The 26,069-nt window shown below is 43.8% G+C and overlaps 2 protein-coding genes across 2 annotated transcripts; one reads left to right on the plus strand and one right to left on the minus strand.

The window, feature by feature from the left end:
- Positions 1-626: 626 nt before the first annotated feature.
- LOC133154527 (atlastin-3-like) lies at positions 627-8,838 on the plus strand. Its single transcript, XM_061279346.1, has 11 exons — positions 627-818; positions 5,658-5,870; positions 6,175-6,309; positions 6,872-6,976; positions 7,428-7,478; positions 7,748-7,804; positions 7,886-7,978; positions 8,059-8,197; positions 8,505-8,632; positions 8,732-8,763; positions 8,826-8,838. The coding sequence occupies exons 2-11, from the start codon at positions 5,667-5,669 to the stop codon at positions 8,836-8,838; spliced, it is 957 nt and encodes a 318-aa protein (XP_061135330.1). The 5' UTR covers positions 627-818; positions 5,658-5,666.
- Positions 8,839-17,446: 8,608 nt separating this feature from the next.
- On the minus strand, positions 17,447-23,984 carry LOC133158822 (atlastin-3-like). The gene is made up of 11 exons (XM_061286164.1): positions 23,748-23,984; positions 23,309-23,443; positions 22,642-22,746; positions 22,140-22,190; positions 20,778-20,834; positions 19,882-19,974; positions 19,664-19,802; positions 18,435-18,562; positions 18,279-18,335; positions 18,125-18,196; positions 17,447-17,680 (listed from the first exon to the last, which is right to left on the minus strand). Exons 1-11 carry the CDS (start codon positions 23,949-23,951, stop codon positions 17,462-17,464), a joined length of 1,260 nt encoding a protein of 419 aa, XP_061142148.1. The 5' UTR covers positions 23,952-23,984; the 3' UTR covers positions 17,447-17,461.
- Between the last annotated feature and the right edge of the window lie 2,085 nt (positions 23,985-26,069).

A 26,069-nucleotide genomic window follows, 5' to 3' on the forward strand; every position in this document is an offset into this window, starting at 1 on the left:
CTGAACCGGTTGCCAGCCAATCGCAGGGCACACAGAGACAAACAACCATTTGCACTCACACTCACACCTAGGGACAATTTGGAGTGTTCAATCAGCCTACCAAGCATGTTTTTGGGATGTGGGAGGAAACCGGAGTGCCCGGAGAAAACCCACGCGGGCCCGGGGAGAACATGCAAACTCCACACAGGGAGGGCCGGAGGTGGAATCGAACCCGCACCCTCCTAACTGTGAGGCGGACGTGCTACCCAAGTGCGCCACCGAGCCGCCCTGATCAGTTTTATATCACAGTAATTTGTCATGATTCAAGAAATAAAAATCACTTATTTTTTGGAGTTATTTTGACAGTTCTTCCGTTACGGTGAATCCTCTCACTTCATCATCATCATCATCATCATCATCATCTTGTGTAAAACCGTATCCCATGACCGTGATTCCCGAAAATACTACACACACACACACACACACACACACACACACACACACACACTACGTGAAAAACAACATTTCCCAAGTAAAAAACTATTATGGTGCACGCTGGGAGTTGTAGTTTAAACAATAACTGTGCCAATCGCTCACGAGTGCATTATAACTACATTTCCCAAAACGTCCCACGTGGCTTTAAACCCGGAAGTGTGTAGGATTTTCGCCTGGAATAAATTGACATGGTTGTTTTCATGCCAGTGTTGGAGAGAGAAAAAAAAGTTACGTTGGTGTGAGCAGATCCAATGTAACGAGTTCGTCTTAAAACCCGTCGAAGTCTTTTAAGAGCTTTTATACAACAATTCACAGCCAGGGAGGGAAACAAAGTCACAGTTGAGGTAAAGTTTTCCTTTAAACTTATATTGCTACGATGCTGTCAGTTGTGCAAAATTTGTGTTGCGACTTAACCGCTGCAGATAGCTAATAAACGTTAGCCTTTCCTTTACTGTTATTGTTGTCTGCGTGCATTAGTTGTCAAATGCTAATGTTAATTCAATTCAGACATCTGTCCCGCTTTGATATGTGATGTGTATAAATAGTGAAAACGCGTAGCATGCGCTTTATTGGGCGAAAGCTAAAAAAATATACCGTATTTTCCGGCCTATAAGGCGCACCGGACTATAAGGCGCACTGTTGGTTTTTGAGAAAATTTTAGGTTTTTAGGTGCGCCTTATAGGGCGGAAAATACGGTACTTAATACTGTTTAGTGTGCGTGCGTGTGCACTGGACGTCATTTACTACAAACTACGAAAACCTGATATTGAATAACTCGTGTTCAACACAGAAACGCGTAATGAAGGTTACCTCTGAGAACCACACCCAAGGTGTTTGAATTCCCCCTCCATATATTTCATCTCCCACTTCCATCTTCTGTACTAAGATGCTCAATGTCCTCACAAATAAGACAATTCAATTTTTTTTTTTTTTCTTGGTATGGCGCCGTGAGTGGCTGCCTCCCAGCAGTGCTCTCTCTTTTCCTCTTTATTTCCTTCTTTTCTCCTTTTTCTTTCTGTCCTTTTGTCCATTCGGCGATGCTGGTGCCTTCTACCGCACCTTGGTATCTCTTCGGATCGGATATTTTATTAATTTTTTCTTCCTGGGACCGGGATCATCGGTTGAGCCGGCGCAACTACGACGGCTTCCTGCTTATCAGGCCAGTGATGACCGTGTCCCTCGCCTTGGCCTTGCAGCCGCAACCCCTGTGGGGAGTCCGCTCCCTCGTGCTCGTCGGTACCAACGACTTTCGCCATGCTAGCCTCGTGGTGACCATCTGCACGTGCCCCGGCTGGGTGCCCGGGAAGCTGCTCACACGTTTGCCTGCTTTGTGATGTTTTCACCGATTCACGACCACGGTCCATTGGGCGCCGTTGAACTGGACTGCCCTTACACCTGTCGATGGACCCCGTGGAGGCTATTTTGTGTGTTTTGTGTTCTCTTGTATTTGGGGTGCTGGTTGGCCGCTGTTACTTTTTTCCTTTGTCTTTTAGCTTTGATGGGCTTTGATGGCTTTTATCTTGAGCACTTTCTGACTTTCTTTGTGGCCCCGTTGTGTGGCAGCCTTGTGAGAGTTATTGAGTTGCGCTCATGCCATCTGTGTGTCTTTTGTATACCCACTCTTTGGTGTGGATACTATACTGCTGGGGCCTGAATTTCCCCACCACTGGGGATCAATAAATATTCAATCAATCAATCAATCAATCAATCAATTCCGTGGGCTGGAAGAGCAAATGTACCTCGCTGGTAAATAATAACACGGCAAGTGTACCTCCAAGTACATGTTTCAAGTACAGTGCAGTACTAGTAACACTATTTGGCCCAACTAGTAGACGCTAGCTGACCCTCTTGTAGTACCAAATTGCCCATTGGTAGTTATGCAACTAAGGCATTAGTTGTGTAAAAAAAAACAACATACGAGTAAGATACAGTACTAGTATGTACAAGTATGTGGCCCAAATGTTTTCTCATCTTTTCCAAGTGAGAAAGGGCCTGTTGTGCTCCTCATGGTGGGAGCTGTCTTGTTCCTCCACAGAAGCGCCAATAACAAAGGAGCTCCTTGAAGGCCGTCCAATCGACAGTGAGACGCTTAGCCTAAAGCCACAAAGTGTGACAGCCATCGAAGCGTGCACATTTTCTAATTAATACAGAGCTGCGCATTGTGACCATGTGTAGGTTGGGGCGTCGCCAAGTGTACATACACTGTGTAGTTAATATCTTGTCCTGAACTCTTCCTAATGTTTCTTTGATGGCGTCATGGACAGGCTCTTTTGGGGTTACAAACAGCAGGCAAGGAACTAGTTTGCTCGGCAAAGTAAGCCTGAGTAGCAACATGAAACTCACTCAGCATTACCAACTATAATGAACTTGTGACATTCTTCACACTTTGTCACACACTGTAACAAATGGCTGTGAGATCCACAGTTGTTTACTGTATTTAACACAGTAACCTTACTGTGAATAACTATTACAGTAAGTCGCTGTAAATGTTACAGTTAGACAGCGTAAACATGACAAAATCACAGTAGTTTAAGTATTACAGTGAAAAACAAAGTAGTCGAAGCAGTACTGTAAAAAAAATCACAATAGCCAGTATGGTACTGTAAATAGAAAAGTAACTTACTATATTTTCATTGTCAATGTCGTTGATGAATGTATTTTCTCTATATATATATGTATGTATGTGTGTGTGTGTATACAGATATATATTAGATATAAAATATCTCATAATAAAATCAATGATTATCGTATAATTATTATATAATCATTGACTTTTAACTCCATGACACACCATGGCATTGCCTTATTATCAACTTTACGTTTTTTTCTCTTTTCTTTTTTACTGGGGGAGATGGGCTGACATGGGGTGACATGAATTTAACCAATGAGAATCAAGAGAGTTCAACGATTTTGATTGGTCAATCACATCAAAGTAAACGGGACAAATCGCGATCATAGCGGTTGCACGCACCTCTAGCTCCGACAAAATTTCCGACACAAGGCTTTGTGTTTTGCGGTGGTTTTTTTTGTGTGTTTCTATGTGTTTTCGTCGTCTGTGTTAAATTGTTTTAGTTTGGCAGCGAAAAGGCACCGAGAGAGCGCCGTTTTTCGGTCTCGAGAGAGAGGGCAGACAGAGCTAGCTGCTGGTTACTTATCTCTTAGCTAGCTTGAGATAGCAGTCATTTTAACGGACAAGATTCTCTTTCTCCCCCCCAAACCTTACTGAAGGACTAGGAGTGTCAGTACGACGGTCGGTATTGTATTGTTATTTTATATTTTTCTGCTGCGCGCGCGAGAAGAGAATTTTCCCGCCTGTTTTCCACCTTCTGCCTCCGTGTGGGTTTTTCTTCTGGCGGCGGCTCCACTACCAAGCACACGCCTCGACGTCCAGAAACTAAAAGTAAGCCGACCATCACTATCACTTCAAAATGAATTACTCATGCAAGTACTGTAATTTCACCACAGCTTCAGTCCCTGCATTTGTTACTCATTTGAGGATTCACAGGAATTTCATGCATGAAATCCATTAGCCATACACTGAAATCAAACACTAATGAAATGATTCATCAAATAATTATTTTACAAAAAAGTCCAAACAAAACCTCTTCGATAGTGATCATGTCTCAATGAGGACTAACGAAAAAAAATCTTTCTCCTTTATTATGTCATTTATTAAGGCAGAAACAATAGATATTCTAATAATCAATCGGATAATCGATAAAATAATTGTTTCTTAAAACATTGATAACTATAGCACTCCATCAAATTATTGATTGATTGAATATTTATTGATCCCCAAGGGTGGGGAAATTCAGGCCCCAGCAGTATCCATACCACAGAGTGGGTATACGAAAGACACACAGATGGCATAAGCGTAACTCGATAGGCTCTCTCAAGGCTGCCACACAACGGCGCCACAAAGAAAGTCAGAAAGTGCTCAAGATAAAAGACATCAAAGCAAATCAAAGCTAAAAGACAAAGGAAAAAAAAGGAACAGCGGCCAACCAGCACCCCTCAATACAAGAGAACACCCCAAAACACACAAAAATTTACTTCCCATAAGACATTGCAATCCGAGTTATGAACTAACTAATTTAACCAATGTAAAAATTCATAAATGTGGCTCTGTGGCTTAACACAAATGGCATTTTAAGTTAATTCTGAAATTTCATGCAAAAATCCCTATTTATTTAGCTTTGACAGAAAGAAAGATAACTACTAGGGGTGTAAATCGCGGGTTTTTTCACGATACGATATAATATCGATATAAAGAACTACGATACGATATTTGCCGATATCTTAAAGCCTGCTGCGATTCATTCACGATATATCGCGATATAGTGCTCTACGATCGATTTTTTTTTTTTTTAAATAAAAAATATAGAACAATATCCTGATTTATAACAATTCATACGCAAAATCAACAAGGTACTGCAAACTCTTTATTTAGGTAATTACAAGAGTATTGTAGTATACAAAGTGCTTATTTTAACACTGAACTTTGATGTCGTGTTTTTTCTTTAAATGTGCGGCGAGATTTGTGCTCCCTGAATATTTGATCACCGCATGGCAGGATTTACAAACTGCACGTGTCTTGTCCGTTGAGCCATCTTTTCTTTGGAATCCATAGTGCTCCCAAACGAATGACTTGAAGCCTAAAGGGGAGCAAATTTCCTCGTCTCTTTGGACACTAGCCAGAGCACCAGCCCAGGAGCCGCGTACTAGTTGTCGCCTCCCCTTTCACGCGCGTGCTCTGCTCACAACACAACAACGCCGGGCGCACTGCTCCCGGAGAGAGGAAGCAAGCAACAATGAACTGGATTTCAAAATAAAGTCGTGTCTAATGTCCGAGGTCAAACACGGCGATATAAATCGATGTTTACCTTTAGCATCGATGCCAATAAATCGTAGAGCATTATATCGATTAATCGATGTGTATCGATGTATCGTTACACCCCTAATAACTACTGTCCTCGAATGAATAGTTTAAAAATATATGACTAAAATAACTTCTTATTTGCTTCCTTAATAACAATGATAATATGAACTACAGGCAGAACACATAGTATTTGCTGAACAAAGTAAATTTGGTAAAACGTCAAAAAAAATTTGAATATTCCATTTCATTGTTGTCTTTGGCTTGTGATGTTGTGCAACTGTTGACGGTGTGGTTGTTCCCACAGGCAGCAGCAATGGGGAGCAAACCGGGCCCAGTTCAGATAGTGACGGTGTGCAAGGAGGATCACTCCTTTACGCTGGACGAGGAAGCGCTCGAGCGCGTCCTCTTGACCCCGACCGTGCGAGACAAAAATGTGGTGGTGCTTTCGGTGGCCGGCGCCTTCAGGAAGGGCAAGAGCTTCCTGCTCGACTTCATGTTGCGATACATGTACAGAAAGGTGAGCAATGGCAGACCTCACTTTTTCAAAAACTATCAAGCCACTTGGGCCTGTAATGTGACTACAGAGTAGGGTTGAACCGAAAAAGTACAAGGTCACACGATGTTGCCCCTCCCTGCTGCAACATGCAAACTGACAAGTTTGTGGACAAGATGTGATTCAGGATGACAGCCAGGGTGGAGTTCACCACCCAGCTGATTTGTTTTGTTTTAGTGGCGCCACTGGGTTTACTGCCTTTTTATACTCAGCACTTTCCCCAGGGTAGTTTGACCTCACCTCTTTCTCCTCGTCGCGTAAACCGCAGGGTGACGAAAACTGGCTGGGTAACGACGACGAGCCCCTGACGGGATTCTCCTGGCGAGGTGGCTCGGAACCGGAGACGACCGGCATCCAGATCTGGAGCGAGGTCTTCCCCATCCAGAAAAGTGATGGAAGCGAGGTGGTCACCGTGCGCCGGACATGTGAAGCGCCAGAATATTAAGCACACCTACGCAACACAAGGAGATGACATAGAAACAAGATAGCCACCATTTTGTCACCAAAAAGTTCACACACCCCTATTCAAATGGCCAATTAGTGAAGTATAAAAAGTGAGGCAATTGTATAAAACATTCTCCTGTAGCCCATACAACTCAGTTGAGCACAACAAAAATGTATCGCAAGAGGCGATTGCACAAGGATACACACTCTTGTAATTGGCGCCGTGCCTGTTTGGATTAAAATCGCATTCAAATTCATGCAAAGTCCGACGCTGTTTAAAGTGCCCGTGACTGATGCCAAATAAAGCTCTGATGTTCATTAGGGAGGGAGGGCGTTTTCTTTGTATTGCAGAAAACGGAAGGGTTTGTGCTAACACTGACTGTTTTTTGCCAATGTTCATCATTTCCGCCACCTTGGGTATTTTTTTGAATTTATTTTTTAACAAGGGTACTTATGCTGCAATAATAACGAAACCAAAGTGATCACCTATCTTCTTGTGTTTTGCGTGTGTGCTCCTGCAGGTGGCAGTAATGCTTATGGACACTCAGGGAGCTTTTGATAACCGGTCCACAGTGAAAGACTGTGCCACCATCTTTGCCCTCAGCACCATGACCAGCTCCATTCAGGTGATTGTCCTTATTAATTAATTCTAAACCAAGGCGCATACAATATTCAGAAAAAGTCGAAGTTTCGAGATGAATATGCATTGTGAAATGACCGTTACACAAGATCACTTTCTCTAAAATCTTGAATGCTAACTGACTGGCGTTTTTGTATTTTTCACAACTTTCTCGAACGAGGATTAGAATGGCGAGACTGGGCAAAGCCCAAAGCAAAATGTCTCAAGTGAATACATCTTGTGCCATCTAGTGGAAGAGCATTGAAGTGTTCATCCTGCCACTAAGTACTTTATTGACGACACTGAAATGGAATATTTGTTGTGGATCATTTCCCACAGCCCTCCTGATGAACTTTCAGCGCAAATTGTTGGCATATATCGCAGATAGCAGATTCTTTTAATTCCCAGTTGGTGTCACACTGACATTGTTTCTCGTTGATGTGGTTTCTTGTTTGTAGATTTACAATTTGTCCCAGAACATCCAAGAAGATGACCTGCAGCACCTACAGGTAACTAACTTGGTGAAGTCACATGAATGCAAATATACATATATATATTTGCATAAATTTACTGTAAATGTGTAATTGTGATCGACATATTGTATTAGCATACATGTAATGTGTAAGTCCTTTTTTTCTTCTTTAGATGTTTAAAAAAGTTGAAATCGTCATTGCTGTTCAGTTTGTGCTATTTTATTAATCAGGGTTAATTGTGCTTCTGACCATTGAATTTTTTCCCATGGAATGATTCAAGTCTTGTGTAACTGTCTGTCTGGCAGCTTTTCACCGAGTACGGCCGGCTGGCCTTGGATGAAATCTTCCTGAAGCCTTTCCAGGTATGACAACATTTCCCGACACTTTTTTTGTTTTGTTCTGATGCATCTCTTGTAACCTTCCTTTTACCCTGTGCTGTACAGTCCTTGATGTTCCTCATCCGCGACTGGAGCTTCCCCTACGAGTACACGTACGGCTTTAAAGGAGGCAACGAATTCCTGGAGAAACGATTACAGGTAACACAAGGCAGAAGCAAATGCGAGCAAGCTTTGGGTTCCTCTGGGAGATGAACTTCCTCGCTTTGTTCTTCTTGAAGGTCAAGGAGGCCCAGCACGAGGAGCTGCAAACGGTGAGGGAGCACATCCACTCCTGCTTCACCAACATTTCCTGCTTCCTGCTGCCACACCCTGGTTTGAGAGTTGCCACCAGCCCGACTTTTGAAGGACAACTTAATGGTGAGAAGTCGTTTTTATATTTTTTTTCGGTACATTAAATCGTGTGAAATATCAATTCAACACATTTAAAAACATTTTGTAGTATTCTGGATAAATAGGAGCCATATTACGTAGCAGCTCTGTAAGTAAACAAAATGAAGACTCGCTCGCACAGTTCTCTAAATAAGAGGCCAAGTGTGCTTGCTTCAAGTTGTTAACTTCCCATTCCCAGTTGAAGTTTACTGCAAAAACCAGCATGCCGTAGTACAAAATGAACGGCGGCGGTTGACAGTACTCGGGTTCCAAGTCCTTGTGTTGGTTTTGTCAGCGGTGGCACCAGAGTTCAAAGAGCAGCTGAAGATTTTGATCCCCGATCTCCTGCATCCCGACAACCTGGCCGAGAAGGAGATCAATGGAAACAAAGTCACCTGCAGAGGCCTGCTGGAGTACTTCAAGGTAACTCGCCTCTCGTGTTTGTGCCTCCGTGGGTCTCTTTTGGCGTTTCTCTTGTGTTTGGTTCACTGCCAAACTTAACTGTGAGCGCTTTCTTGTCAGGCTTACATCAAGATTTACCAGGGAGAGGACTTGCCTTTTTTTTTTTTTTTTATCTCAATTTTTAAAATATTTTTAGCGTGATGCCTCTCTGCAGCCCCCGAGAATGAGTCATAGAGAAATTAAATGATATTATAAAGCTAATATAAAACCTAGGGGTACAGCAGTTTAAAGACTGAGATAAAATATGCTCTTTGTCTCTCAGATGTGTGGCGGAGACCTGCCTTATGTGTCTCCTGAGTAGGGTTGCAAAGGGGTGGAAAATTTCCGGTAAATTTCCGGAAAGTTTCCGGTAAATTTCCATGGGAAGTTAAGCTCGGGAATTTTGGAAATATTCCAAATTGGAAACTTTCCATGGGAATTATGGGAATTTATGGGAATTTATGGGAATTCATGGGAATTTAATGGGAATTTATGGGAATTGAGGGTAATTTAGTGGAAAGGTATCATATCTAAGCAAAAATAATTGTTTAGTTATAAGCAAAATAATACAATTAAAGCAGATACAATTAAAACAGATTTATTTATAAGTTGAACAATCAAACAGAATGAGTTAAATTTTACTCAAAAATGAACACAAATGCATCCCCCTAATCCAAAAATCCAAACAAAGTCCCATTCAAAATGTTAAATAAATCTCTCCAAAAAAGTCCCAATCCACATGCACATAAAAAAAAGTCAGCTTCCCTAGAGCTTCTCAAGCTTCTCATTTTCTTGCTAAACCCTTTCAGGCAGTAGGCATTCGTGGGTCTCAACATCCTGCATGTCCACTTCCTCAACATCGGACTCTAACTCTTCCTCTTCAGAGTCACTGTCCAGCCTTGTGGAGGATGGCTCTTTGTCAGGCTCAAAGAGCCTCAGGTTAGCCCGAATAGCAACCAATTTTTCCACTCTCAGATTTGTGAGCCTGTTGCGCACCTTTGTGTGTGTGTGTTCCCAAACATGGACCAGTTTCGCTCTGAGGCAGCTGATGATGGTGGGATCTGGAGTATGATGGAGGCTATAGGTGCAAGAGCCTCCGATCCACAAAGTCCCTTCCACCAGGTGGCTGCAGATATATGCTGGCATGACTGCCAGATTGCATCCCCTTCCCAAAGGCCTTGCTTTGTTCTGTACTTTGCCAAACTGCCAAGTACTTTGCCTTTATCAAGGCCCAGGTGGTCTGACAAGGCTGTAATAACGGTGTAAGCACTGCTCATCTCTTCCCCAGAGAGTAAATCCCTGTCATATTTTGGGTCCAGCATGTATGCTGCTGCATGCAACGGCTTCATGCAGAACTCCCTGCGCTTTTCTAGCAACTTCACAACAGCAGTTTCCTCTGCTTTAAGCAGTAGGGAAGTGGGCAGGACTGTCTGGATGTCTTCTTTGAGGTCTGCAAAAAGACACTGGACATCTGATAAGATGGCACCATCACCCTCTATCTTGGCTATTGCTGCTGCAATTGGTTTGAGGATTCCCAGACTGCTGGACAATCTTTCCCAAAACACATCATCTAACATGACTTTCTTTATGTCACTTTCGATGCCTGCAGTCTGGGATATGGCCATCTCTTGCAGGGACTCCTTTCCATCCAAAAGACTGTCATACATGATGACAACGCCACCTCATCGTGTGATGCTGGGGAGCTTCAGCGTGGTATTTTTGTTTTTTTCCTTTTGCTTTGACAGATAAGTTGCTGAAGCTACTTGTTTGCCCTTCACATACTTGACAACTTGCTTCACTCGCTTGTATAGAGTGTCCATTGTCTTTAGTGCCATTATGTCTTTAAGGAGAAGATTGAGAGCATGGGCAGCACAGCCAATGGTTGTTATATGAGGGAAGGTCTCCTCCACGTGTTCCCAGGCAACCTTCATATTTGCCGCATTATCAGTCACAAGTGCAAAAACCTTCTCTGGTCCAAGATCATTGATGACCACTTTCAGCTGATCAGCAATGTAGATGCCTGTGTGTCTGTTGTCCTTTGTGTCTACACTCTTGAAGAATACAGGTTTAGGAGTGGTGACAATGTAGTTGATGATACCCTGTCCACGGATATTTGAGCATTCGGGCAAAATGGCAGTCCGATAAGAGAATGTAGCTGAATTAATGAGGCATGTGCAACTGTCAATAATTGGCTAGTTTTGCTTCCGGTTGTGAGAGGACGCTGGCGTCTCGCTTGTTCGCCGCTTCTCCTTCCTTAGTTTTAGTTCTATGCGACTTAGTATCTTTTTCTTTAGTTTTGTTTTGTTTTATACTAAGTGTGTACTAAGTACGTAGCTTTCTACCTGTCAACTTTTACCCACTTCGTCACCTGGCATCAGCTTGGATTACTTTATGACAGACGACAGATTTCTCACTCACCCGCTGCTCCACTGATACTCCTGGCTACCATCGCCCAGCAACAACCTGCCGCTACGAGCTGTTTTCCGGACTTTTCTCCCGGATCGCACCGCGGATAGCCCTCCTGGCTACCCGCCGACTGTCTGGTTAGCTGGCGGCTCCAGGGCTAGCCGGCAACCAGCATCATCAGTACAGCTCCCCGCGACCAGTGGGCCGCGTAACTGGACGCCCCCGGCTTTCTGTGCCATTCTCTGCCACTGTGTGAGTGTGCAGCCGTCGGCCAACGATCCCAGGCTATCATCCACCACTGCCAGCATGGTACTCAAATACTCCGCTCTGCAACTCCTTAAACTCAACAACCACACCACCATACCTCCAGACATCACAGCAACCATCAAAACACACGGACTGCTTCGCCGACCCAGATACATCCACAGAAGCTCCCGCAGAAAGTTTATTTACTCCCGGTCTGAACAACACTGCATCCCATCACTCTGGTCATGCAACCGATCCACCCCCAGTGACGTCACACGTCATCACAATAACAAACCACACGCGCGCTCTGCCTATCTACAACCGTTAACCAAAGCTCCCCCACCCATCCAACTTTACCCATCCCTCAAATTCGCTCTGCTCAATACCCGCTCACTCAATAAAAAAGGACCAATACTCAGTGAATTCATAACTGACAACAACATAGACTTTTTCAGCATAACCGAAACCTGGCAAAAACCACTGGAATACATTCACCTCAACAGAGCTACACCCCCAGGATACACCTACATGGATAAACCACGTGACGGTCGTGGTGGCGGTATAGCCACAATATACCGCCAACACTTGAAACCCACTGCTGTAACCATCACCACCCCCTCCTCCTTTGAGCACCAGTCATTCAAGCTGCCTGGCCCCAAACCCCTGGTCACTGCAATCATCTACCGCCCCCCCAAACCCAACCCTGCATTCCTTTCCGATCTCTCTGAATTTCTCACCCAACTCTGTGCCATTTCACCTTCAGTCATCCTACTGGGAGATTTCAACATTCACGTCGATTCCACCACCTGCAAAACTGCCACTGAATTTCTGGACATTCTCAACTCATTTAATATCACTCAACACGTTGACTTCCCCACCCACAAAAAAGGACACACCCTGGACTTAATTTGCACCACTGGACTCTCCATCAGCAACCTCACCAGCTTCAACCTCACAGACATCCTCTCAGACCACCTGGCCCTCACCCTGGACATAGACATCCCCACCCCCCTTATCAAGCAGCAACGCTCCATATCATACCGGAACATGAAATCAATCCACCCCCCCTCTCTTTCCGCCCTACTGACTAACACCACCTCCGATCACACCCTCACTTTGAACGCCTCCCCCACTGAACTGGTTAACAGCTACAACAGCGCACTCTCCTCCTGTCTTAATCAACTCGCCCCCATAAAAACCAAAACTGTCTCCTACACCCACACCGCCCCCTGGTACACTGACCACCTCCGTCACCTTAAAGCCAAGGGCCGGCAGCTTGAACGGCTCTCAAAGAAAACCGGTCTCACTGTTCACCTGGACATCTACACACTACACCAACAGGAATACAGAGATGCCCTCAACAATGCACGCACTTCCCACTACTCCTCCGTCATACAATCTGGTAGCAACAACCCCAAGATACTCTTCTCTACCGTAACCCAACTCCTCAAACCCATGGACACCACCACCACCTCATTCACCACCAGCAAATGTGAAGAATTTTTATCATTTTTTCAATCAAAAATCAACACCATCCACACTGAACTGGCCGCCTCCTCTCCCACCTCCTCCCCTACCCCCGAACATGCCCCCCCTCTACTCTCCAACCACCCACTCAACTTCTTCTCCGAAATCACCACAGCTGACCTATCCTCCATAACTTCTGGTATGAAAGCCTCCACCTGCATCCTCGACCCAATCCCATCCACTTTAGTCATAGCCTGCCTCCCCTCACTCTCACCTCTCATCACCACTATAATTAACTCCTCCCTATCTACTGGCTCTGTCCCTCCTGCCCTCAAGCTGGCTGCCATCACCCCCATTCTCAAGAAACCCGGTCTCGACCCGAACTCCCCCAACAACTACAGGCCCATCTCCAACCTCCCCTTCCTCTCTAAAATTCTCGAACGTGCAGTTGCCTCCCAAATTAAATCCCACCTTCACCACAACAACCTATACGAAACGTTCCAATCCGGCTTCCGCTCACTCCACAGCACAGAAACTGCCCTCCTCAAGGTCACCAACGACATCCTCCTCTCCGCCGACTCTGGTTCCCTCTCCATCCTCATCCTCCTCGACCTCAGTGCTGCCTTCGACACCATCAACCACTCCATCCTCCTATCACGCCTCCACTCCTCCCTTGGTTTATCCGGCACTGCCCTATCCTGGATGAAATCCTACCTCTCTGACCGTCAGCAATTCATTTCAATCAACAACTGCACCTCCTCCACTACCCCAGTCACCCACGGCGTCCCCCAGGGCTCAGTACTTGGCCCCTTACTCTTCACCATCTACCTCCTACCCCTCGGTCAGATCCTCCGCCACCACGGCCTTCAATTTCACTGCTATGCCGACGACACACAACTATACCTTTCCACCAGGACCATCACCGCAGCCACCCACTCCACCCTCACCACCTGCCTCACAGACATAAAAACCTGGATGCAAAATAACTTTCTAAAACTCAACTGCAAAAAATCTGAAATAATCATCATTGGCCCCGACTCCCTCACTCGCTCCACTCAGGACTTTTCACTAAACATCGACGGCTCCCTTGTCACTACCTCCACCCACATCCGCAATCTAGGTGTAATTTTCGACCCTACCCTCTCATTCCTCCCCCACGTAAACCACATCACCAAAACTGCATTCTTCCACCTCAGAAACATTGCCCGTCTCCGGCCCTCCCTCACATCCTCTGCTGCCGAAACCCTCATCCACGCATTCATCTCATCCCGACTAGACTACTGCAACAGCATCCTCTACGGCATCACCTCCAAAACCCTCAACAAACTGCAATATGTCCAGAACTCCGCTGCCCGCCTGCTCACCGGAACCCGCTCCAGAGAGCACATCACACCTGTCCTTCATGACCTCCACTGGCTGCCTGTCAAATATAGAATCACCTTTAAAATACTCCTCACCACCTACAAGGCACTCCATAACCTGGCTCCACCCTATCTCTCTGACCTCCTCCAGCCACACGTCCCATCCCGTTCCCTCAGGTCGAGTGATGCCGGCCTCCTGGAGGTCCCCAAAACCAGGCGCCGAACCTGGGGCGACAGGGCCTTCTCCGTGGCTGCCCCCTCTCTCTGGAACGCTCTCCCCAGGCACACCAGAGACGCCCCCTCCCTCCCTACCTTCAAAACCACCCTAAAAACCCACCTCTTCACATTAGCCTTTCCTAACTGACCCTGCCCTTGGTGTTTCTTTGTTCTTCTTATTTTCTTTTTTTTTCTTTCTTTTTCTTAGTTTTCTTTCCCAATAATGTTGTTCTTTTTCCTCCCTCCTCCCCCAGCCCCCCCCCCCCCCACACACACACACATGTAAAGCGACTTTGGGTACCTAGAAAAGCGCTATATAAATCCCAGTTATTATTATTATTATTATATTTGACCATCCATCTGAGATGACTGAAATACAGTCTGCTTTGTCAATAGTTTCCTTGACTTTTGTCTGCACCCTGCCAAACTCTTCATCCAGCAAATGAGTGGATAGCGCATGTCTGGTTGGGGGGGTGTATGCTGGCCGGAGAACATTCAAAAATCTCTTCCAGTACACATTGGCCGTTAGCATCAGGGGTGAGCCAGTTGCATAGACTGCACGAGCGATACACTCATCTGCACGTCTCTTGCTTTGTTCATCCATATGATCAAAGAATCCTCTGATGCCAGAGGGACCAGGAGCTGATGAGAGGGTATCTGACTCTGATGCGGCTGATGCAGATTTATTTTCATCTGTAGTGGAACTCCCATCTATTGCACGTGTTGAGCCTTGGGGAAATTTGTTGCACTTTGCAATATGCTGCTGCATTTTTGTGGCATTTTTTGTGTATGCCTTTTCACAATATTTGCAGATATACAAAGACTTTCCTTGCAAATTAGCTTGTGTGAAATGTCTCCACACATCGGATGGCGCACGTGGCATTTTTCTCTCTTTGATGTCCCTGAGCTGTTGAAGTTATATTAAAATTATTAAATTGTTTATAATTTAATATAAAAAAAACAACTAAATGTTATTGTTCTTAATTCTTAACCCACAACTCTGAAAAAATACAACAATGTGTCTGTGAAGCTACACATCCCTGGGGATGTGTCCAATGTATCCTGGTGGAGATACAACTCATAAAATCCAAAATATACAAGATGTTTTTAAAACTATTAGTTATTGTTATTTACTTAGGTGCAAATGATATCTAGCAACATCAAAGTTCCACTCCTGTCTGTTAAAGTGATACTTACTGTATAAATTGTGGTTTATTTGGTTTTGACCAGTTTTATTTTTTCCACCATAAGGCTAAATATAGCACTTACATATAAAAATATCTCTAAATATATTACCATATAATGTCATCAAAACTTACTTCACTTCATGCAGTCCACAGGCTCAAAAGTCTGGCTTCAATTTGTGTGCTCTGGACTCAAAAGTGTGGTCCAGAATTGTATAAATCATCTGTGCATGTGATGGAGGAATGAACAGCACATGTAGGGGGCGTGGTCTCAGTGGCCCTGCAGCTATGTGAGCATGTGATAGCAAAGATATTCAACTGTGCTGCATGATATCTGGTTGTTTTAGTCAGGATTATGCTAAAATATTATTTTACACAACTATATTTAAGTTCCCTAATAAGAAGATACCTTCAGTTTAGTAAATTCCCGGTTTATTCCAGTTTATTCCCGTTTATTCCCGTTAATTCCCGTTAATTCCCATGGAAAGTTTCCAAGTTTGAAAATTCCCGGAATTTTGCAACCCTAATAGGAACCACAATTTTAGCAATTGGCACTAAAGCATCGCTATGCCCGCAGAACAAAAACAAAGGAAGAACATCACGACACAGAAGCTTCAGTTGCTTTCTTTGTTTACATTTTATGTGGACAGCAAATTCCAAGGTGTTTTTACACAATCCCGTTTATTGCAATTTATTATATGGAAAAAAACATTAAACTTAAATTAGGGTGGCTGAAACACATTACTTTATTCTCCATTCATACGAATGGGGAAAGCTGATTTGAGATACAAGCGTCGAGAGAATGAATTTTACTCGCATCTCAAGCCACCACTAGATTGTATGATCAGAACTGTAGTATCGCTGTTGTTGAAATGAACTTTGAAAAGTTGCTAAGCCTAACGTCCACACACGCAGTGTAGTATTTGTCGTGTGCGCCCAAGTGAGCAACAGTTTTATGTTCTTCTTTGCTTACATGTTAATTATTTTACTGCAATTTTGAATATGTTGCATAAAAAAAAAAAAAAAGTCATGTCTCGTTAACACAGCAGTACTATACGTACAGTATATTCATCGTAGCAAGATGGACTAACTCGAAGAGGCTGCAAAAGCAAAGCAAAGTCTTTGGCTACGTGGTCGCTACATCATCAAGTTAGATGATCTTTGTCAATCAATAGAACCTTTGGAGTTGTAAACATTACAGAAGGCACTTTCTATAAATAACCTATCTAGAAAATATCAACTTTTCTGTATCAAAATCTATTTTGAATAACACGAAAGGGAATGCTCAGTAGAGAATTTGGAATGCAGGATTTTTCTTTTGTTCGAGTAAACCTCCACATGCTTGCTTGTTTGTCATTTCAAAATAATGTATGGTACATCAAGTTATTCTTTTTTTAAACTTTAAGCATTCATTTGGCGCCATCTTGGTGACAAGGACATCTATTGAAGGGAAAAGATGAGCTACACTCGGACAAAAGTTGTGCTTTTACCAACATCTTAAGGCCAAGGAACTATGTTGACGTGAGGTAAAATGCTTCATTTAGTCAAATAGTGCTTTGCCTCCATCTTTCAGGCAAGGGATCAATGGAGGATTAGACAAACAGAGTGCTTTGACACCATCTTGGAATTACTGTATACTAAAGTTTCACCAAGACAAAAATTCTTTGCTGCCATCTTTCTACCAAGGAATTATGTCGATGTGATATGAGGAATTCTATTTAGACAAAATAGTGCTGTGATGCCATATTATACAGACCTTAAAACATGTCTACCCTACAACAAACGGATTCTCATTTTTGTCTCTTTTTTTATTTCCCTGCCCTCCTCCCCTTTCCGCCTTTGTAAAATAAAAGCGCCAGTTCACACACACCGGTGGTCCCGTCAGACATTTTTGGACATGGATTGATGCCATTCATTCCTGCAGAGCTGAGCTAACGTGCGCAACTAATGTTGCTGACCTCGTTGTGCTTGGTGAACGACTCCCACATCTCCACCAGCTCCTTCTCCAGCTGCTCTTGGTAGCGGTCGCAAAACTCCTGGCCGCCCATCTTCTTGGTGGAGGAGAAGGAGAAGAGAGCCTCCTTGAAGTAAAATTGGTGCTTCTCCTCCAGTGACTCAGGAGACACATAGGGCAGGTCTCCGCCACACATCTGAGAGACAAAGAGGAGCATATTTTATCTCAGTCTTTAAACTGCTGTACCCCTAGGCTTTATATTAGCTTTATAATATCATTTAATTTCTCTATGACTCATTCTCGGGGGCTGCAGAGAGGCATCACGCTAAAAATATTTTAAAAATTGAGATAAAAAAAAAAAGCTAAAAATGGAAAATATTACCTAGAAAAAAAAAAAATGACATTTTGACAAGTCAACATACACGCAAAAAAGATTTGCCTAAAAACCCAAAAATGGTAACTGAATGAGAAATACATTACTTAAATTAAGGAAAATCATCGAGTTTACTATAGTGCTTTTCCACTCGGAGCACTAAGAAGAAAAAAAGAAAAACAATTTGGCTTGGTAAGAAAGTTCAAACATGTCAACAGCTAGCATCAAGTCTGTCAGTACAACAGCGTCGTCTTGCACTGAACCCACCTTCTCCATGTTCCTGTAATACTGATCTTTACTCGCCGCCACGGCTGCCAGGTTGTTGGCCTCCGCTGTCGCCTGGCGAGACGAACAAACGTGTTAAGACGAGCTAAAGTTCACAACAGACACTTTTGTTTTTGTCAATCTTTCCGGTGCTTACCATGAGCATAGTCTTTGGCTGGGGCAAGTCCTCTCCCTGGTAAATCTTGATGTAAGCCTGACAAGAAAGCGCTCACAGTTAAGTTTGGCAGTGAACCAAACACAAGAGAAACGCCAAAAGAGACCCACGGAGGCACAAACACGAGAGGCGAGTTACCTTGAAGTACTCCAGCAGGCCTCTGCAGGTGACTTTGTTTCCATTGATCTCCTTCTCGGCCAGGTTGTCGGGATGCAGGAGATCGGGGATCAAAATCTTCAGCTGCTCTTTGAACTCTGGTGCCACCGCTGACAAAACCAACACAAGGACTTGGAACCCGAGTACTGTCAACCGCCGCCGTTCATTTTGTACTACGGCATGCTGGCAAAGAAAGCCCAGCGCCGCCTGTACTTCCTGCGGAAACTCAGGCGAGCGAGCGCTCCTCCGGCCGTCATGACTGCATTTTACCGCGGCACCATTGAGAGCGTCCTCTCCAGCTGTATTGCTGTGTGGGGTGGCGGCTGCACTGACTACAACTTGAAGGCCCTGCAGCGCATAGTGAACACGGCTGGTAAGATTGCTGGTGCTTCGCTCCCCTCCTTGAAGGACATTTACACCTCCCATCTCACCCGCAAGGCGACCACGATTGTGAGTGATGTGAGTCACCCCGCTCACTCTTTGTTCGAGCTTCTGCCCTCTGGGAAGAGGTACAGAAGCCTGCGCTCCCGCACGACCAGACTCTCAAACAGCTTCGTACACCAGGCTGTTAGGATCCTGAACTCGCTCCCCCGTTCTGCGTAGCGTCTTGTACTTTTACTGTCTGAACTGTCTGTATGCACACTGGCTCTTATTTGTTGTGTTATCTGTTTATTTATTATTTATTATTACTCTTATTATTTATTGTTTGTGCCTTTTTGTTTATGATGTTTTTTACTTTTGCGCTATGCTTGCTGGCTCCGTTTTGCTCCTCTTATTTATTGTGTTATCTGTTTATTTATTATTTATTCATCACTCTTACTATTGATTGTTTGAATTTTTTGCCTTCTTGTTTTTATATTGTGTCGCATACTTGTATGTCTATCGTGTTATGTGTCTCGTCACCGTGGGATAGAGAAAAACGTAATTTCGGTCTCTTTGTGTGTTGTGACGTGGAGAGATTGACAATAAAGCTGACTTTGACTTTGACTTTTGCAGTAAACTTCAACTGGGAATGGGAAGTTAACAACTTGGAGCAAGCACACTTGGCCTCTTATTTAGAGAACTGTGCGAGCGAGTCTTCATTTTGTTTACTTACAGAGCTCCTACGTAATATGGCTCCTATTTATCCAGAATACTACAAAATGTTTTTAAATGTTATATTTCACACGATTTAACGTACCAAAAAAAAAAAAAAAAAAGCGACTTCTCACCATTAAGTTGTCCTTCAAAAGTCGGGCTGGTGGCAACTCTCAAACCAGGGTGTGGCAGCAGGAAGCAGGAAATGTTGGTGAAGCAGGAGTGGATGTGCTCCCTCACCGTTTGCAGCTCCTCGTGCTGGGCCTCCTTGACCTTCAAGAAGAACAAAGCGAGGAAGTTCATCTCCCAGAGGAACCAAAGCTTGCTCGCATTTGCTTCTGCCTTGTGTTACCTGTAATCGTTTCTCCAGGAATTCATTGCCTCCTTTAAAGCCGTACGTGTACTCGTAGGGGAAGCTCCAGTCGCGGATGAGGAACATCAAGGACTGTACAGCACAGGGTAAAAGGAAGGTTACAAGAGATTAGAGATGCACCGATCCGACTTTTTCAGTTTCGATACCGATGCCGTGGCTTTGCGTATCGGTCGATACCCGATACCGATCCGATATTATGGTTGACTTAACAAGCTACATAACTCTACATGTGGAACAGAAAAGACCAAAGGCAATGGCATCAGGCAGACTGCACAGTTCTTTGCTCTAAATTAGGGGTGTCCAAACTAACGGTCCAGTTTTTATTGGCCCGCAGCAAATTCTGAAAACATAATTGAATATGGCCCGCACAAGAAGCTTGAACTCAGCTTCTCAGTTTCCACACTAGATGGAGCCCGCCACACAAAGCGTTTGACGTCCCATTAACACCCCCCCGGAAGAGAAGCGAACACGCAGCGTTTGACATCCGATTAGCCTCCCCCCCCCCCCCCCCCATTCGGGAGAGAAGCGAACGCGCAGCCTTTGACGTCCCATTAGCAACCCGAAGAGAAGCGAACGCGCAGGGTTTGACGTCCGCTTAGCAACCCGGGGAGGAGAAGCGAACGTTCGCTCCATGTTTGCGTTTGTTTAGAAAACTCTCGTGGCATGCGGCACACGTGCTGCTGACGTATGACGTAGCCCGCGTCCCAAGAGATTAAGGAAAGTATCGGCTCACAGATCGGCTGCATTTTCCGATACCTGATCCATCTATCTTGTTGATATCGGGGCCGATATCCGATCCAGATATCGGATCTGTGCATCTCTACAAGAGACGCATCAGGACAAAACAAAAAAATTGTCGGGAAATGTTGTCATACCTGGAAAGGCTTCAGGAAGATTTCATCCAAGGCCAGCCGGCCGTACTCGGTGAAAACCTGCCAGACAGTTACAAGACTTGAATCATTCCATGGGAAAAATTCAATGGTCAGAAGCACAATTAACCCTGATTAATAAAATAGCACAAACTGAACAGCAATGACGATTTCAACTTTTTTAAACATCTAAAGAAGAAAAAAAGGACTTACACATTACATCAGGGGTCTCAAACTCGCGGCCCGCGGGCCAATTGCGGCCCTCAGGACAATGTTTTGCGGCCCCCTGCCTGAAATAAAATCTTTGTGTTAATGCGGCCCGCGCATTTTTTCTCACATGCATCTGGGGGTTTTATATTTTTAACACCTGTGGGCTCCCGTAGCTCAGGCTCGTGACAACAGAATTAGCGATTGGTCATCTGACCAAGATGGCGGCCGCATTTCTCGCCGCGCAGCACCCCCAGCGGGGTCTACCCTTTTATTATGTCTATGATTGCGAACGCGCGACAATGTGACCGGATGCGGAAGCGCCGAAAAACACCGAAACTGAAACGCGACAGTGACATCAAGTAGAACTAAATAATATTACAAAAGCCCCAAACATGTCTTGTTCAAAGCCTGCAGTGAAGAGAAAGGTTGGTGATGAGCACAGACAATTTCAGGAGAAGTTGGAAGTGCAATATTTCTTTGTTGAGCACAGGGGCATCCCGACGTGTCTTATTTGCACAGAGAAAGTTGCAGTGCACAAAGAATACAACTTGAGACGTCATTACACAACTAGACATGCTGAGGAGTATGAGAAATACCTCCCTTAAGCCAAATGTGGCTCGGCTATGCAAGAGGAAGCGCTGCCAGGTCTCTAGCAGTAAGAAGTAGGCAGAAGAAGCCATGTTCATAACAGTTTATGTTCAATGTTCCATTCATGTTCAGAAAGTTACAGGTTAAAGAGCTGTTAATACAGACATTTGAATCTGAATAATAATTACATTTCTCTAGTCAGCAACTATATTTGGTTTATTCAGTCTTCTATATCTGCTGAATTATTATTATCATTTTATTTCTTACTGATTTATTTTTTTCTTATGAGTTGTTAATTTATTTAAATTTTCTAAGACAAAAAAGGATGAATAAACAAAGACATTTGATAACACTGGAATGTTTTTGTAAAAGCTTTTCTTGTGAAACACCTGCTGCGGCCCAGCCTCACCCAGAATCTACGTCCAGCGGCCCCTGGGTAAATTGAGTTTGAGACCCCTGCATTACATGTATGCTAATACAATATGTCGATCACAATTACACATTTACAGTAAATTTATGCAAATATATATATGTATATTTGCATTCATGTGACTTCACCAAGTTAGTTACCTGTAGCTGCTGCAGGTCATTTTCTTGGATGTTCCGGGACAAATTGTAAATCTACAAACAAGAAACCACATCAACGAGAAACAATGTCAGTGTGACACCAACTGGGAATTAAAAGAATCTGCTATCTGCGATATATGCCAACAATTTGCGCTGAAAGTTCATCAGGAGGGCTGTGGGAAATGATCCACAACAAATATTCCATTTCAGTGTCGTCAATAAAGTACTTAGTGGCAGGATGAACAATTCAATGCTCTTCCACTAGATGGCACAAGATGTATTCACTTGAGACATTTTGCTTTGGGCTTTGCCCAGTCTCGCCATTCTAATCCTCGTTCGAGAAAGTTGTGAAAAATACAAAAACGCCAGTCAGTTAGCATTCAAGATTTTAGAGAAAGTGAACTTGTGTAACGGTCATTTCACAATGCATAGTCATCTCGAAACTTCGACTTTTTCTGAATATTGTATGCGCCTTGGCTTAGAATTAATTAATAAGGACAATCACCTGAATGGAGCTGGTCATGGTGCTGAGGGCAAAGATGGTGGCACAGTCTTTCACTGTGGACTGGTTATCAAAAGCTCCCTGAGTGTCCATAAGCATTACTGCCACCTGCAGGAGCACACACGCAAAACACAAGAAGATAGGTGATCACTTTGGTTTCGTTATTATTGCAGCATAAGAACCCTTGTTAAAAAATAAATTCAAAAAAATACCCAAGGTGGCGGAAATGATGAACATTGGCAAAAAACAGTCAGTGTTAGCACAAACCCTTCCGTTTTCTGCAATACAAAGAAAACGCCCTCCCTCCCTAATGAACATCAGAGCTTTATTTGGCATCAGTCACGGGCACTTTAAACAGCGTCGGACTTTGCATGAATTTGAATGCGATTTTAATCCAAACAGGCACGGCGCCAATTACAAGAGTGTGTATCCTTGTGCAATCGCCTCTTGCGATACATTTTTGTTGTGCTCAACTGAGTTGTATGGGCTACAGGAGAATGTTTTATACAATTGCCTCACTTTTTATACTTCACTAATTGGCCATTTGAATAGGGGTGTGTGAACTTTTTGGTGACAAAATGGTGGCTATCTTGTTTCTATGTCATCTCCTTGTGTTGCGTAGGTGTGCTTAATATTCTGGCGCTTCACATGTCCGGCGCACGGTGACCACCTCGCTTCCATCACTTTTCTGGATGGGGAAGACCTCGCTCCAGATCTGGATGCCGGTCGTCTCCGGTTCCGAGCCACCTCGCCAGGAGAATCCCGTCAGGGGCTCGTCGTCGTTACCCAGCCAGTTTTCGTCACCCTGCGGTTTACGCGACGAGGAGAAAGAGGTGAGGTCAAACTACCCTGGGGAAAGTGCCGAGTATAAAAAGGCAGTAAACCCAGTGGCGCCACTAAAACAAAACAAATCAGCTGGGTGGTGAACTCCACCCTGGCTGTCATCCTGAATCACATCTTGTCCACAAACTTGTCAGTTTGCATGTTGCGGCAGGGAGGGGCAACATCGTGTGACCTTGTACTTTTTCGGTTCAACCCTACTCTGTAGTCACATTACAGGCCCAAGTGGCTTGATAGTTTTTGAAAAAGTGAGGTCTGCCATTGCTCACCTTTCTGTACATGTATCGCAACATGAAGTCGAGCAGGAAGCTCTTGCCCTTCCTGAAGGCGCCGGCCACCGAAAGCACCACCACATTTTTGTCTCGCACGGTCGGGGTCAAGAGGACGCGCTCGAGCGCTTCCTCGTCCAGCGTAAAGGAGTGATCCTCCTTGCACACCGTCACTATCTGAACTGGGCCCGGTTTGCTCCCCATTGCTGCTGCCTGTGGGGACAACCACACCGTCAACAGTTGCACAACATCACAAGCCAAAGACAACAATGAAATGGAATATTCAAATTTTTTTTGACGTTTTACCAAATTTACTTTGTTCAACAAATACTATATGTTCTGCCTGTATTTCATATTATCATTGTGATTAAGGAAGCAAATAAGAAGTTATTTTAGTCATATATTTTTAAACTATTCATTCGAGGACAGTAGTTATCTTTCTTTCTGTCAAAGCTAAATAAATAGAGATTTTTGCATGAAATTTCAGAATTAACTTAAAATGCCATTTGTGCTATGCCACCGAGCCACATTTATGAATTTTTACATTGGTTAAATTAGTTAGTTCATAACTCGGATTGCAATGTCTTATGGTAAGTAAATCATTTGATGGAGTGCTATAGTTATCAATGTTTTAAGAAACAATTATTTTATCGATTATCCGATTGATTATTAGACTATCTATTGATTCTGCCTTAATAAATGACATAATAAAGGAGAAAGATTTTTTTTTTCGTTAGTCCTCATTGAGACATGATCACTATCGAAGAGGTTTTGTTTGGACTTTTTTGTAAAAGAATTATTTGATGAATCATTTCATTAGTGTTTGATTTCAGTGTATGGCTAATGGATTTCATGTGACAAAGTGTGAAGAATGTCACAAGTTCATTATAGTTGGTAATGCTGAGTGAGTTTCATGTTGCTACTCAGGCTTACTTTGCCGAGCAAACTAGTTCCTTGCCTGCCGTTTGTAACGCCAAAAGAGCCTGTCCATGACGCCATCAAAGAAACATTAGGAAGAGTTCAGGACAAGATATTAACTACGCAGTGTATGTACACTTGGCGACGCCCCAACCTACACATGGTCACAATGCGCAGCTCTGTATTAATTAGAAAATGTGCACGCTTCGATGGCTGTCACACTTTGTGGCTTTAGGCTAAGCGTCTCACTGTCGATTGGACGGCCTTCAAGGAGCTCCTTTGTTATTGGCGCTTCTGTGGAGGAACAAGACAGCTCCCACCATGAGGAGCACAACAGGCCCTTTCTCACTTGGAAAAGATGAGAAAACATTTGGGCCACATACTTGTACATACTAGTACTGTATCTTACTCGTATGTTGTTGTTTTTTTACACAACTAATGCCTTAGTTGCATCACTACCAATGGGCAATTTGGTACTACAAGAGGGTCAGCTAGCGTCTACTAGTTGGGCCAAATAGGGTTACTAGTACTGCACTGTACTTGAAACATGTACTTGGAGGTACACTTGCCGTGTTATTATTTACCAGCGAGGCACATTTGCTCTTCCAGCCCACGGAATTGTCTTATTTGTGAGGACATAGAGCGTCTTAGTACAGAAGATGGAAGTGGGAGATGAAATATATGGAGGGGGAATTCAAACACCTTGCTATCCCCACTTTTGACCCCTTCAAAACAAAAACAAATGAGCACACCGAAAGGGTGTGGTTCTCAGAGGTAACCTTCATGACGCGTTTCTGTGTTGAACACGATTTATTCAATATCAGGTTTTCGTAGTTTGTAGTAAATGACGTCTAGTGCACACGCACGCACACTAAACAGTATTACCGTATTTTCCGCCCTATAAGGCGCACCGGGGTATAAGGCGCACCTTCAATGAATGGCTAATTTTAAAACTTCATCCATATATAAGGCGCACCGGCCTATAAGGCGCATGAAATAGAGGCTACAGTAGAGGCTGGGGTTACGTTATGCATTCATTAGAAGGAGCTACGCTACAGGGAATGTCAACAAAACAGGCAGATAGGTCAGTTAAACTTTATTTATAGATTAACAACAGCAGGGTATAACATGTAGTGCAACATTTATATCACATAATGGAGGGGAACTTTTCTTGGATTTAATAAACATGTAAGAAACAGTCTGATACTGTTATGGTGAATCAAACCTTAGCGCTATTACAATATAGTAACACGAAATAGTGCAAAGCAATAACAATATATAAATAACAACGTTGTTCAAACGTTAACGTCAAACGTCACACAACACAGCACACAAAATAAACGTATAAAGCTCACTTTATAAAGTTATTCCTCATCCGTGAATCCCTCGAATTCTTAAGGTAAA

The sequence above is a fragment of the Syngnathus typhle genome, linkage group LG1 (assembly GCF_033458585.1).
Source record: "Syngnathus typhle isolate RoL2023-S1 ecotype Sweden linkage group LG1, RoL_Styp_1.0, whole genome shotgun sequence".
Classification (NCBI taxonomy): Eukaryota; Metazoa; Chordata; class Actinopteri; order Syngnathiformes; family Syngnathidae; genus Syngnathus; species Syngnathus typhle.

Excerpts from the sequence above, each read along its gene's own strand:
- LOC133154527 (XM_061279346.1), top strand. The coding sequence starts at position 5,667 with ATGGGGAGCAAACCGGGCCCAGTTCAGATAGTGACGGTGTGCAAGGAG. Across the intron at positions 5,871-6,174 it reads TGCGATACATGTACAGAAAG|GGTGACGAAAACTGGCTGGG; the intron begins GTGAGCAATGGC and ends CGTAAACCGCAG. Across the intron at positions 6,310-6,871 it reads AGAAAAGTGATGGAAGCGAG|GTGGCAGTAATGCTTATGGA; the intron begins GTGGTCACCGTG and ends GTGCTCCTGCAG.
- LOC133158822 (XM_061286164.1), bottom strand. The coding sequence starts at position 23,951 with ATGGGGAGCAAACCGGGCCCAGTTCAGATAGTGACGGTGTGCAAGGAG. Across the intron at positions 19,975-20,777 it reads TCTTCCTGAAGCCTTTCCAG|TCCTTGATGTTCCTCATCCG; the intron begins GTATGACAACAT and ends TGTGCTGTACAG. Across the intron at positions 18,197-18,278 it reads AGCCAAAGACTATGCTCATG|GCGACAGCGGAGGCCAACAA; the intron begins GTAAGCACCGGA and ends TCGTCTCGCCAG.